Source organism: Lampetra fluviatilis, chromosome 24 (genome assembly GCF_964198595.1).
Source record: "Lampetra fluviatilis chromosome 24, kcLamFluv1.1, whole genome shotgun sequence".
Taxonomy (NCBI): domain Eukaryota; kingdom Metazoa; phylum Chordata; class Hyperoartia; order Petromyzontiformes; family Petromyzontidae; genus Lampetra; species Lampetra fluviatilis.
This window is the reverse complement of record NC_136298.1, coordinates 4,807,799-4,821,855: the sequence shown is the minus strand read 5'-3', so window position 1 is coordinate 4,821,855 and position 14,057 is coordinate 4,807,799. Positions and strand designations below refer to the sequence as shown.

The 14,057-nt window shown below is 47.3% G+C and overlaps 1 protein-coding gene across 3 annotated transcripts in view; it reads left to right on the top strand.

Annotated features, from left to right (window-relative positions):
* Window positions 1–14,057, top strand: part of LOC144941090 (multiple PDZ domain protein-like) — a 171,612-nt gene that overhangs the window by 46,620 nt on the left and 110,935 nt on the right. For all 3 annotated transcript variants that reach the window (XM_078867554.1, XM_078867553.1, XM_078867555.1), the window contains exons 18-20: window positions 1,763–1,811; window positions 5,980–6,066; window positions 6,971–7,154. In XM_078867554.1, the coding sequence (XP_078723680.1) occupies window positions 1,763–1,811; window positions 5,980–6,066; window positions 6,971–7,154 (320 nt within the window). The remainder of the gene's footprint in view (window positions 1–1,762; window positions 1,812–5,979; window positions 6,067–6,970; window positions 7,155–14,057) is intronic.

Here is a 14,057-nt window from a genome sequence, read left to right as displayed (position 1 = left end):
GGGTTTCTAAGTCAAACGCCTTTCATTTTCACATTCAGTGCTCCAGATCATCTGCATATTGGAGCGTTTTACACGTTAACACATTCGAATTACGTACGACATTTAAATGGAATGAGTAAAAATAATACGCATGGCAGTTGTGCTGCTAAGCTTGGGTCCGCGTGACAGAAACAAAAACTGAGCCACTTGCGGTGAATGTGCCGCTCATGTGATCCGTGGAGTCTGTGACGGGGTGTTCCGTATTGTGCACCCCTACACCACAGCGTAGTATTAGGTTATTTTTCAATACAAATAAAATGTATTTTTCATATGTATGTAAAGTGAACACATTTGTGAAATATTCTCAATGAGAAACTTTCAGCTTTGCAAGACCAGATTTTTGGACAATTATACAAAGTTTTGTTTTTGCATAGAGTAAAACCTTGGTTTGCCACAATTCATTCCCGAAACGTATTTGTAATCCAAAGCACTCGTATATCAGTTGTGATCACGTGACGCTCGGCAGACAAATCGTATACACGCACTACTCGTATTGCAAGAGCTCGCTCATTTATCAAATTAATATTTATTTAAAAATTTTGCTCGTCTTGCAAAACACTCGCAGACCAATTTCGATTTAAAGCTTTCGTGACTGCAGGGATTCATCTTCTTGGTTCTTTCGGTAAAGTCACGTAGAATGGAAATAATAAAATAATAAAAATTAAACATAATAAAATAATTCTCACGACGTTTCGGCCACAACGCAAGCAGCCGTCCTCAGGTGAAGACCAGGTCTGTCGATAATGCAGACTCTGTCTTATTTTTATTATTTTATTATTTCCATTCTACGTGACTTTACCGAAAGAACAAGAAGACTCGCAGACCAAGTTGCTCGCAATCCAAGGTTTTACTGTAGTTGTATAAAGTAACATTGCAGTTACAGTGGGAGGCTCTAGATAATACATATCCCATGGGTTAGCATTACAAATTGTATCGTGGTTATGGAATTTTGGGAATTTACTCATCACTTACATTTACCCCCCCTCAAGAAGAGAAACGCTCAAAGCACTTGTCAATAATAGCCCTGCCCTAAAGACATCATGACAGGAACAGTTCGGGCAATAGCTCTTAATTATAGCAAAGAGATTGGGAAGAGCCATTTCCTGAAACATTGCCTATTTCATACATACGTTTTACTTTTTGGGCAATATTTTTCGTGATTAATATGTTGCGTTTTTGTTATTTGTGCTGTTGCACCACTGCCGACTGCAGTACCACATACAGTGAAGAACAGGTTCACTGAAGGTTTTAAATGGTTTTATTGGAAATAAAAGGAACATCTTGACATTTCAGTTGACCTGACCCCCACTCTGTTTTTGATAACCGACCTTCTCTAGTAATTGTTGGTTAAAGAAGGCCATGTGCTCAAAACATCGATATCTGAATTCCCTCTTAAGTAGCAGTAAATTACCTGATTATTTTTAATTTACCCATTTAGTGTCTACGTTATCACACTTGTGCGTGTGCGGTGCCTGATGACTCCTTATTGTTTTTGGCTCTGAATTTCTTTTTTTAAAGCTATCACTGATAGGAAGGCATGAAGGTAAGGCCGAGAGCTAATAATTGGATTGGCGGTGTGGCTTTATTAAAACAGAATTAATGGCTGTTCAAATAAATTGCTTGAAATGTTGGCACCTTATTTCTCAACGCGTCATTTGGAAGTTAATATCGTGAGGATTAATGAGTCTCTGTTTCTTGTGTTGTTGCTCTTTTATAAGTTTAGGCTCCGCAAGAAAAGTGGAAGGCGGGCACGCACGGCAATTTCAGTACAGGTAAAGAGGTGAAAAGCCATCGGTGTGACGCGAGACGCACTGATTAACGGCGATTGAGCAAGCGTGCACATTGATCATGGTTGTGCTTGCGTAACTAATTAACGAAACACTAATTTTTCTAATGCGGAGCATCAACTTTAGGAAATCGTCATCGTTTCTGCGCATGGGTCATTACGGTAGGGGGCGGTTGACCATACTTCACTACACCGGTCAGTGCCAGTTGGTAAAGGAAACTCATTCTGTCTCCATAATACAGGTTTTTGGGTTGGCTCGCGTAAATATGAATGCGTCGTTAAACCCGCCACCACCCACCACAGCCAATTAGTAAGGTTTGTCACGTAAACAAAACATGCCAATTGCTTACTAGTACAGCACACCGGTGTGTTGGAGAGTAAACCCACAACATTTACAATTCGAGTACGATGTTTCGCCAGTATTTACAACTAGCAACATCAGGCGACAGATGGGATTTGTGGAGAAATCCTTCTGTTTCTGTCTTAAATAGAGGGATAAATGTGATGTCGTCACCTGTGAGCCATTCATTCCATCTCGCCTCTCACCGATTACCTGAATGCTCTTGGTGCCCCTATTTTCTACTTCAGCTATTCAGCTCTGCTAGGCATTCGAGCCTCTTCAGGCTGGCGAGGCAGTGCTCGTTTGAAGAGCAGTAGAGAATAATTTCCATTATGTGTAAGTGTGGGACACCATCACGGTGTAACGGTGAGCACACTGGATTTGGTGTTGCCAGTTTGATCTCCCGGAGTGGCAGCTGAAACAATGTGGAAGTTTACTGAATCCCAACCCCTGCCTCGGTCCACCCAGCAGGAGAAATGGGTATTAGCATAGTTCATCAATAGGTCACAATTGGTGGGGTAATTGTTGATATTTTCACCCCTTCTAAGACGTCTGGCCAGTGTGGAAAAAGAGTAGACAATTTACCCTCTTAGAATGGTTCTCTAGAGCTCCCTCTAGTGCAGGCCATTCTGCCAGCAGTGGCGTGAGCGAGCAGTTGCAGGGCTGCACCTTTGCCTTCTGTATACATTTTAAGCAGGAGTAGTCAAGGATTGATGTTTTTGGTGATTACAAATTCAGTTTGCATATCCACAGAGGTGAAATTTGCACAGCCAAATGTGGTTAAAGCCTGGTTCCCAAGTGTAGTGGTTTCAGAAAAGTCACCAAAAAGCACATAAATACCATCGCGTGGTTTAATTCATTACATTCAAACTTTGTATGTATTCCCTGCAGCTGCGCAATAATTTGCAGAAATTGCAAGTGTAAAGTGGAGCTTAAATACTGTTTTACATTTGTGCGGATGGGTCAAATCCAGTTTTTATTTCTTACATTCCATAAAGCAGAGTTGGTGATTTACTCGTTTTAAAGTCCAGTTGTTTGTGTAAGCAATGTGGATTTATGTGTCTCTAAATGTGTATGTTTTAATGCAGCCGGTTCTCAAACGTTTAAAGAAAATATATATTAATGGTAATATTTGTCTCAATAGCCTAATTGGGCTAATTTTGAAGCCTTCTAACCATAACAACAAGTAGTGCTATGATGTTGATTGCTTTATGAAAAATTAAATATAATGACGTTTGAAACTTTTTATATCTTATTTGCTAATATCTGGTTTATAGCATTGTATGAGCATAGAGATTGTTTGCATAAAATGCATAAAAATGCAATAGTGTACAAAGTACAGTGTGTATATATATGCTCTGAAATCTTTAATATAAGCATTGTTCTAAATCACTCTCATATGATGGAGATTTTCTTAAAGGAACAGCTGATTACATTGGTTTTGCACTACAGTGATAACAATGACAATGATATCCACATCCTGCCGATGACAATGACACCACATTTGCAAAGTGCTGCTGAATGTAACCTATTGCACTGCTGGCCCCCTGGTCGGCTGTAAATTTATAGCCAACGTCCATTCGTCGTCTGCTATTGCCTGTCTTCCCCACCCTCCTCACAACCCCCTTCCACCACGGTGCTTACGACAAACACGCGTTTTTTTTCTCTCTCTTCGGCTTTCAAAGCAACTGGATTTTGCTGCCGCCTGTTATTACGCATCAGCCAAGCATGAGCAGGGGCTGGCTTTTGTCGGTTAAGGGGGAACGCACTGTTAAAACGCGGATTCCGGATCGTTTGGGAACCCGGGATATTTTTTGTTAACGTTTAATTTGATACTAATTATATATTTTTTTTGTAGGGGGGAAAAAAATAAATAAACGTTGGAAAGGCGCTGACGATGTCGTGTCGATTGTTGTTGGTGCGCTCCTGTCGTTGTTATTTAATGGTCGACTTTGGGCAGGGGAAACGCCGTGTCTACGGGCGCGCGAGCGAACGGTCCGCTCACGTGTCCCACCCCCCCCTGCCGGGTGAGCGAAAGGTTGTGTGCATTGTTCAGGGGCCCCATGACTCGAGCGCTGACGAGTCACGCGTGGGCGGCCTGCGCGTCTGCGTGCGTGCGTGCGCGTGCACCCACGCGTGCGTGTGTGTGTGTGACGATCGTGCGCTCGCCCGGCTATTTCTATCCGTCATAAATTGCCGTTCGTTCCGCGTTTATCGGTTGAATTATTTGCATTTTGCGTGGTTACTTATTATTAAAGCGTTTTTTTTGTTTTGTTTGTGGTGGTGGTGGTGGTCTTTGTTTATTCCACATGTCTACCTTTTTGGATGCTATTCCTCTCCTACCTTCCCCCCCTCCCCAGCCTTGCTCTACGATCCCTTTTATACGTTGTGGTTTGGACCGCCAGCTCGAACACACACGTGCCGAATGAACCGGTGTCTGTGTTGTTCATACATTAACTGCACAATTATATTTAGCATTTTCCTATTCGTCTCGGCTGCAGCCGTTGTCATGGCATTAATTAATTTACTTCTCAATGAACACGTAGAAAAGCATCCAGAATCAATGGCTCTTTCTTCCTTCCACTTGCATCTTGTTGGTGTTGCGTCGCGCGCGTGTCTCTGTTCCTCCTCTTTTCATTCGAAGTGTCCCTGTCCATTCTTTGAAACACAAAACCAGTAATTATCATGAAACACAACAATTCAAGGTAAGATGTTATTTGTTTGCATTTTTGTTCCGGTTACGTTCGTTTCTCTCGCGTATTCTCTGCCGTCTAATAAATTATTATTTTTTGTAATTACCGACATTGTTTTGCAATCGTAGAATGTAATGCAATGCCTGGGTCTTTGCCAAATACAAAACGAAATGTGCCTTTTGTGTGATACGGTGCGTTTAAATTAAACTTTGTCTTCCTTAGTTTGATCCTCTTGTTGTTCTACTTAAAAGATTATCAGATTCAAAAAGGGTCAGTTAAACAAGGAGGGTCAGGTAAACAACGTAGCCCTTGGAGTGGCTCGGTGGGAGAGGGTGTTGAAAGCAAGCTTTTTTTGAGAGCTGTGTTCGAGAATTATTCATCGCACTTAAAGAAACGCTTAAGCATTTCTCTCGTGTTATAGCCACTTAGAATTATTAGACCTCTGCATTCCAAGGAGAAGTATCTTTTAAATAGCCCTTGTTTATGTGTAACTTTATTTGGCGATGTTATGTATGTATGTTGAACTTATTTGTGCTGCTGCTGCGTTGGCAGCCGGTGCACAAGCACAAGTGACAAAAAAACTCAACATTTGTCAACAATCCTGTGGCCTTAAAAATATATAACAGGTGACGTTTCAGGCATTGGCCCACGTGCTGCGAAGAAGAGCCATTTCCCAAAACATCACCTCTTGCTTAGTTTTTTTTACGGCCACTTATTGATGAATGTGGGGCTTCTCGTCTGTAACATGTGTATACTAATCCGTCCATGGCATGACATAAATACTTTCGACAAAGCTATGTTAAAACAAGAACGTTAACAGACGAGCATTCGAGTCGATGAAATGCATTGTTGACCACATCGTTGACTGGATAATCAATTAATGACGTTTCCAACACTGTCTCTTGCAACGGTTGAGTCGGCCAAAATCGAGAGCAGTATGCGTGTGTGTGTGTGAGAGCCCTCCGTCATGAGATGGTGATCTGCGGTGCTGTCTCGGGGGCGCACCCGGTGCCGTCCGCGGGCTGTGCCCCGGCGCGGTTGTTTGCGTTCGCCGCGGGGGAGTAACGGGAGCGTTTGCGGCGTGTCGTTGTGGCGGCGGCGGTGGTGCCGCGCGTGTGCAGCGAGCTGCCGGAGCGGGAGGAGGGCGAGGGCCAGGAGAGCGAAGTGCAGCACTCGGGCGGACACCGACACTGGGGCCCCCCACGCAGGTCTGCTCACGCACAAGACAAAGGTCCCCCGTGTAGCCTTAACACTTTGTCGAGGGGGAAGGGGCAAGTGCTTTATTAGCGAGCGACCTATGGAAGGCCGGTGTTGGCGAACGGAGGGGGCTGGGGGGCCAGCAACGACGCCCGTCCGCCTTTGTCTCCCTAGTGGCGATGTTTACACACTGCACCAGGTACTCATTTGAGTCAACCTAGGGGAGGCCCAGGACCGGTTCAGGCAATCGTCACTGGTGTAAGCCGTGAGCAGGAACCGGACTCGGCTCGCTGTGTTTCATAGCGCAGTGCGCGAGCCTCTACACTCCTGTTGGCACATGTGCGTACACACAAAGATAAAGATTCCCCTATATGGCATTTAACAGACTGTTGGGGCAGGTCCTGTGAGCGAGCTTCTGTTAAGGCTGGCACGGCGCACAAGGGGGTGGGGTGTCCGATGTGCATGGCAAAGGACTGGAGTGTGTGGCATGTGCGTTGTTTGTGTGTGTTTTTTTGTATATTATGGTGTGTGTGTGTGGTATGTGTATGATGTGTGAGGTGTGCGGTGTAGAAATATGGTGTATGTGGTGTGTGTTTTGTGCAGTTTGTGTATGGTGTGTGCGGTGTATTTGTGTGCGGTATATGTATGGAATGCGTGTGGTGTGTGTATGTATGGTGTGCATGTGGTATATGCTGTGGAAATATATTAGATCTGCCAGTCATCTCATTTAATGGGTCTGTCCCGTGGCCTCTCAGCGCGCCTTCAACACTTAACGTGTCCTCGGAGTGCACCTAGCCTGGCACAAGCACCGTGGTGACGTCGCCTCCATTTCGTGGCGAATGGCGGCTGCTGTTGTCTTTGTGTATATGGTGCATGATGTGTGTGGTATGCATTGGTGCTGCCTGGGCACTGCAGGGTCGAGCTACGGCGAGTTCCAGGGGTGCCACTGGGCATCAGCATTGTGGGCGGTCGTGACCAGGCCAGCGGTGGTGCCGCCCCTGTCAACCCGCTCCATGCCGGCATCTTCATTAAACAGGTCCTGGAGGGCAGCCCGGCCGACACCACAGCTGGCCTGCGTGCTGGCGACAAGATTGCTGCTGTAAGTATCTGTGTATCAGGCATTGTGGGGAGCGGTTGCGTAATGGTTATTGGTGCTGCGCTACTAACCCGGCATGACCAACAAGTTACTAATAGTACGCAAGGTTTATGGTACTTACCACCATACGCACAGTCTTTGGTACTCACCATCATACCCAACGCCTATGGTACCCTAGTGTGGGTTTAGGCAGGGGTGTTCATGCATGGACCTCACATTCTCTACCTAACTATTTTTTTTATTTTACCAGGTAAGGCCAACTGAGCTACATAGGTCTTTTTCAGAAGCGACCGAGCCACATATGATAGCTCAAACGAAATGGATTATCATGTGGAAATGTATAGCAGCCAAATACCCTAAACGCGCGTTTCTAAATGTGGAGGGAAAACGCGGAGGACATGGAGAAAAACCACGCGACCATGGGGAGAGAGACATGCAAACTCCAATAAACAGCAGGTGTTGGGGTCGGGATCTAACCCACGACCTGCATACCAGGCGAGGGAGTTAACATCTCGCCACGGTGGCGCCCCATTAACTGCAGCAGTGTGTAGGGAATTGCTAAGAGGACTTAAACCTCAACTTCATTTACCTGGCCTATAATGTCATCATGGGGCCATGGCTTTGTGTAGTTTTCAGGTTTTTGAGTTCCTGACCCCATTGTTAGGATTATTAAATACCTTGCTTAAAATATTTGGCAGTTAACCAGCATTGATTCCAGAAACTGCTGATGAGACACTGAATTTTGAAACCGTTCCAGCCTGTGCTTGTACTGAACCAATGCTGATGAAATTGTGCACTTGCAGATGGCCATTGGGCCGATGGTTTGTGTACGAAATGTTTGACATTTTTTTGCATGGATAGACACACGGAGGCATCATATTGTCTACTTATCAATTTTGTAATTGATATCCACAATTACGCTAATGATTAGTTTGTGTTAATGGCGATGGACTGGCCAAAGTAATGCTGTGCGTCGGAACCATTCTCTGTTCGCTTGTCTCCAAAACTATTGAACGTTTTTCTTTTTTTGACCGCATAGGTTGAGAAGTTTTCCTTGGCTGTAGCGGCGAAATTTCCATTTGGTGCAGATAAAACAGGAGGCTAATCGAAGCCCCTGTGCGGTCAATGGATGGCTCCCCACTGGTGCACGTGTTACCTATGATGCTAACTTTATACTTTCTACTTGTGCGAAAAAGTAGGTGGGAGAGTCTGCTCCAACCAGAAACTGGAGCTCACCAATGGGTGCCACGGTGGCTAGGAGATGTTAACTACCTTGCCTGGTATACAGGAGGACGTGGGTTCAATCCTGACCCTGATGCCTGGGGTATATTTGGAGTTTGCGGTGTCTCTCTCTCTCTCCCCGTGGTCGTGTGGATATTTCTCCGGGTCCTCCGGTTTTCCCTCCACATTTTGAAACATGCGTTTAGAGTATTTGACTGCTATAAATTTTCATCATGATAAGCCAGTTCGTTGAGCTATCATTTGTGGCCAGGTCGCTTCTGAAAAAGAGCTATATAGCTCAGTGGGGCCTTACCTGGTAACATAAAAAAAACAGTTCATAGTTTAGTTTGTTTAAGAGGGTGAGGTGTTATAATCAGCATCACCAAAACAAAGCACATGCCTGGACATAAAACACACCATCCTCTCCACTCTCCTCCATGAGTGATTGGGTAGCTGTGGAGAGGGCGTAGAAGTTCCCATATCTAGGTAGCGAGGGTGCCTATCACCAGCGGCAGCTTACCAGTGGAGGTCCGAATCAGTGGAGCGGATTAATATTTTTCATCGATTGCGTAATGGTGGTGTGGAAGCAGCCCCGGCCTCTCCATGCCAAGCTTTGCGTCTTCCCGGGATCAACAGTGCCCTGCCTTCTCTATGCTTGAGAAACGTGGCTACTTTTGCAGGAACACCTGAGCCGGTTTGAAACATTTGGGCTTGCCTGTCTGCGATCCACCCTGGGTTTAACCATACTGGATTGCTTGAGGAGCTCACAAATTTGTGAAAATCTAGACAGTCCCACCAGTGAGCTTATCTGGCAGGAGATGATGCATTGACTGTGTCATGTACCCTCTATGCCCAGCCAGTTCGTGTCCAAGCAGCTTTTGTATAGCTAGCTGAACGGGGTTCAATGGGCATGGCACATGATGTGGCAGGGAGAACCTGGTGCTGGGTGGACTTGCTGACAACTGCTACCAGCAGTGACAAGATCGGAGCTTGGTGGATTTACTGACGACTGCTGCCAACAGTGACAAGATTGCAGAGGTGGGACAAAGTCATTGTTATGCAAGTCCAAGTCGAGTCGCAAGTCATCAAATTCATGACTCGAGTCTGACTCGATTCCAAGTCACATGACTCGAGTCCACATCTCATAGGTGGGACAAAGTCATTGTTATGCAAGTCCAAGTCGAGTCGCAAGTCATCAAATTCATGACTCGAGTCCACATCTCATAGGTGGGACAAAGTCATTGTTATGCAAGTCCAAGTCGAGTCGCAAGTCATCAAATTCATGACTCGAGTCTGACTCGAGTCCAAGTCACATGACTCCACACCTCTGCAAGATTGGCCTCTGTGGAGGAGGCTCAAAAAGGATGCTCCTAGGTAATTGGAGGCAGCCACTATTCAGCAACAACAAAAGGCAGAGGAGCGATGCTCACAACAACGAGGAGAGTGCCGGGTGTCCGACAGAGCAAGGTGGCACGGTGGGGAGCATTTACCCATAACGCTTGGGTCTCTCCCGTGACTTGGAGATTTCACATGGCCACAAAGTGCACATAACTCGGCACAAGTGCTGTGGTGATGTCACACAAATGGCCGCTGTTGTAGTTGGTATTTAACAATTAATGCCACCCAATCCCCTCGCTGTTTGGATGAATTGTTACGATTCACGGTCATTATTTGATTGAAACATCTTATTTTTTAAGTGAGTAAAACTCAGTTTTATATAGTTCCATTCGTCACATTAGCCTTCATGTGTATCTTTTCTTTTTCTTTTCATAAAGTGTAGTTGACTTGCACACAATTCTTTTGCATGTGTAGTAAGTCACTTCAGAGACACGAATAATAGTAAGAGGCATACACGTTTATTCTACACTTTCCACAGTATAGGGGATAACTATATATGGGTCAGGACAGCCGGCACACTGCCTGACCCAACACCGATGAGGAGGTGAAGACGGGGACGAAGATTTGTGAAGACGACGGGTTCCATTCCCAAACTGCAGCAGCCCCGACCCAGCGTCGGGGCCTACCTTTTATCCTCCGGCGCGTGGCCTGGATCCGCCCTCCGCCACGCCCCCTTCTGGAACCTACCTGAAGGTTCTGGGCTCTGCCCCATGTGTCCTCTCTGTCACCTTTACCCTACATCCATGACTATCACGTGCCCTACTGGCAGACCGGCCGCTGTATCCTTAAATGCCCTTCACTGCCAGCAACTGGCGCTACGCGCTTCGGGGCACACTTCACCTTCCCTGCTGGTAGACCGGGCTACTACACCCACGATCCCGCTCTCTACCAGTAACCAGCGCTACGCGCCGTAGTGACCCATTTTATGTCACTACACATGTATTGCGAAACAAATAATTATAATCACCGACTCGTTACACGTGTAGTGGTGTATTCACACGGACACTGTCAGCTTTTCTCCTGTGTCACTGTATTACTTCGCATCCCACACGGATGCTCCTCGCTCTTTACACAACGCACTCTTGCTTCGAACTCTCTCTCTTACTCCGCTCGCCTGCCACTTAATACTCTGCTAGCATGTTACAGCACACTCCGCCAGTCTGTCAGCCTTCTCTCACACCTCCAACCTCGTCCGTGCCCCCAGCGGGGGATCAGCCAACACCGCTGGGGTGGACGAGGTGTGGAGGGCGAGGTCCCAGGCTTCTTGTCTCCGGCTCTTTGTCCTCTTCGTTCCTTCGGCTCCAACCAACGCGTGTTCTCCGCACACCCCTTTATATCCCCCTCCTCATTAAGGGTCCTCAGTTGCCCCCTATTAAGCCGGCGCCTCCACGGCACCTCCTGCACGTGCTCTCTCTCCCTTATCATCTCCACCTCCTGTCTCTCCGGCGACTGCTCCATGTTTGCATGCTTGCACCTGCCTGTCCCCAAATGCACCCACCGAATTACCGCTTCTCCCCTTAATTGCTGGCGCCTCTCTGGCGGCTGTTCCATGTCCTAACGCTTGCACCTGCTCGCCCTGAAATGCACCCGCTGTTTGCAACCCTGCGCGCGTTACGCCACTACACGTGCATGGTATGTATGGGATGAAGAAACAACTTGCCCTGTGGTGCAGTATCTGCCACGCTGTACCTTGAACCTAGAGACCCCAGTTCGATTCCTGGCTGTGACTGATATCATTGGTGAGCAGTATCTCCACTGTTACCAAACAGCATTGACCAGTGTGGTGAAGTATGGTCAAACAGACTTCATGGCTAAGGTATGGTGAAGCTTTTATTTGGGTGGCTGGAAAGGTCAGTGAATTAAAATCCTGGTTAAGGATCGAGACAGCCCATCATCTGTCTGTGACGGGTAAATTAATTCTCAATATTATTTAATCCAATATATATAAAAAAAAGCCTGACGTAGTTTGGTAATCGAAAATGTATTTCATTAAATTATTAAATTCCTTGTCATGGCAAAAGGGGGGAGGAGGAGGCCTTGGCAATTACAGCGAGATCATCTTGTCTCGGTGAGCTCCGGCTGCACGCGATATTTTCGAGATAAATGTTTGCACGTGTCATTTTATCTGTGCATTGATTTATTTTTTAAAAAATCGTGGGGGCGAAGTATACTTTGGAAATGCACTGAGCGACGGGAAAAAGGTGAACACACGGATCGGGGAGCAAACACCAATTTTGAGCCGTCGTGTTGACCCGTGGAAAGAAAGAGGGGCGAGTGCAGGGCAGAGGTCGCAAACGGGTTTTGATTCCTTACCCGTACCCATACCTGGCCGCACCAGGGTCGCAAATGGGTACCCGTACCCGGCCGTACCCATACCCTACCCGTGGCCGGGTACGGGTAGGGTACGGGTATCGGGTACCTGATTGCGACCTCTGGGATGAAGCCATGTTGCAGGCGCGGGTCGGTTGATTCTAGGAACTTGAATTGTGAGAAGAGACAAGACGTTGGGAAATGAGTGACAAACAGTTACCAGTGACTCACGGCCTACCCGTACCCGTACCCGGCCGCACCAGGGTCGCAAACGGGTACCCGTACCCGGCCAGGTACGGGTAGCCGGGTATCGGGTAGGGTACAGGTATCGGGTACCCGGTTGCGACCTCTGATGCAGGGACACGTCGTCGCGAGCGGGGATGATGGGTCACGGTCCGGATGACGACGGGTTGGCCGCCAATGGAGGGAACGCATCTGACGGGATGGCCTCTTGCGGAGATGGAAGCGATGAAATCGCCTCTGTGTGTCCGGGAACTACGGCGTAAACTTGGAACGTGCACACGGTTCGTTTGATTCCGGAGGCTGCCGGAAACCACAGGCAAGCTGGAAGGCAGCCAGAACCGATGCTATAACCTACACTTGCCCCAAGCTCTCTGGCCCTAAATCGCGATGTTACAGCCCACTCCATGGGAGGAAACCGGGAGTACCCGGAGAAAACCCGGGCATGCGAGTGGGAGGGTGCGGATACACTCTTCTCTTCTTTAGTGCTGCCTAACGGCGTGTGCGACTTCACGATGATATTGGTCCCGGTCTAGCACGGCGTGTAGAGTTTGTGCTGCTGTTGTTAATTGTAGCCATGTTTTGATGTTACTGAGCCATGTCGTTTTTGGCCGTCCTGGTCGTTTTTTCCCTTCGATTTTTCCTTCCAGGATTTGCTTTAATAGCTGGTATTTGTGGTCGTTTCGGGATACACTCAGTCCCCCAAAAGATGGAGATTATTCCCACTTGCTGTACTGCCTTACTCTGGCGAGCCAGGAGATGGCGACTTCGCAGCCCCCAGGGGGTTTTGGGAGACTCGCAAACATTTGTGTGATCCACCAACCTCGCTGCCACCCTCGATGCTGGATTGCAGTCGTGAGCCACATTGCCTTCTTGGCTAGATCGGTCGGAATGACGGCAGCGTGTGTTTGTGTGTGTGTGGGACATTCATCCAGCAGTGGATATTACAATCAGAATCTTTATTAGACTGCAAGAGGAATCCGATGAGCTATGAAGCTCCTTTCCACAGATGTCCAGTATGAGCGAGTCGGCAAGTTACGACAGCGAACAATAAAAAAAATCGATCGAAGTGCAAAATACAGAAAAAGGTAAGCGAGTCACTGCATGTCCGATTTATCACGCTTGGGCAATGCAGCAAAAAGAACAACAAACCAGTCCCAGACCACACCAAGACAACACACAGCCTCAATAAAATGGCACATTAGCATACACGATGGTGGCTGACAACGATTACGATGGGTTATTTCGTCACGAGCTCTGTTATTCTGTCGGGTGCACATTCCGGTCTGCGACCGCCCTTAATTGGAGCGAGTACGAACTCGTTTACCCTCGCCGCTACGTTGCTCGTGCATCAACCTCGCGGCAATGAATTATGACAGCGTCGGACCCAGCTGTGATGGCTCCAGCTTCTTGCGTGTAATGGGTTTTTGTCGTGCAGGACGCAGTCTTTAAACAAAGACGCGGGGGGGGGGGGGGGCTCCCTTCCCTGGCGCGCGCTGCCAGGATGTTTAAATGAAATGAGCTTAAGCTCGAGTTTTTGACAAAGTCGACAGACGTCTCCCCATTAATTTGGCCCCCCTTTCGTTGGAATCCACCCAGTGATGTTGACCTACTAAGGATGACAATTAAAATCGGCCTCCACGGTTTGTTGTGATCTTCCACGTCCGTACGGCGGGGACTCGGTCGTTAATACGTCCACGTCGAGGTTGACGAGTCGAAAAGTGGACGGCTTCGGGA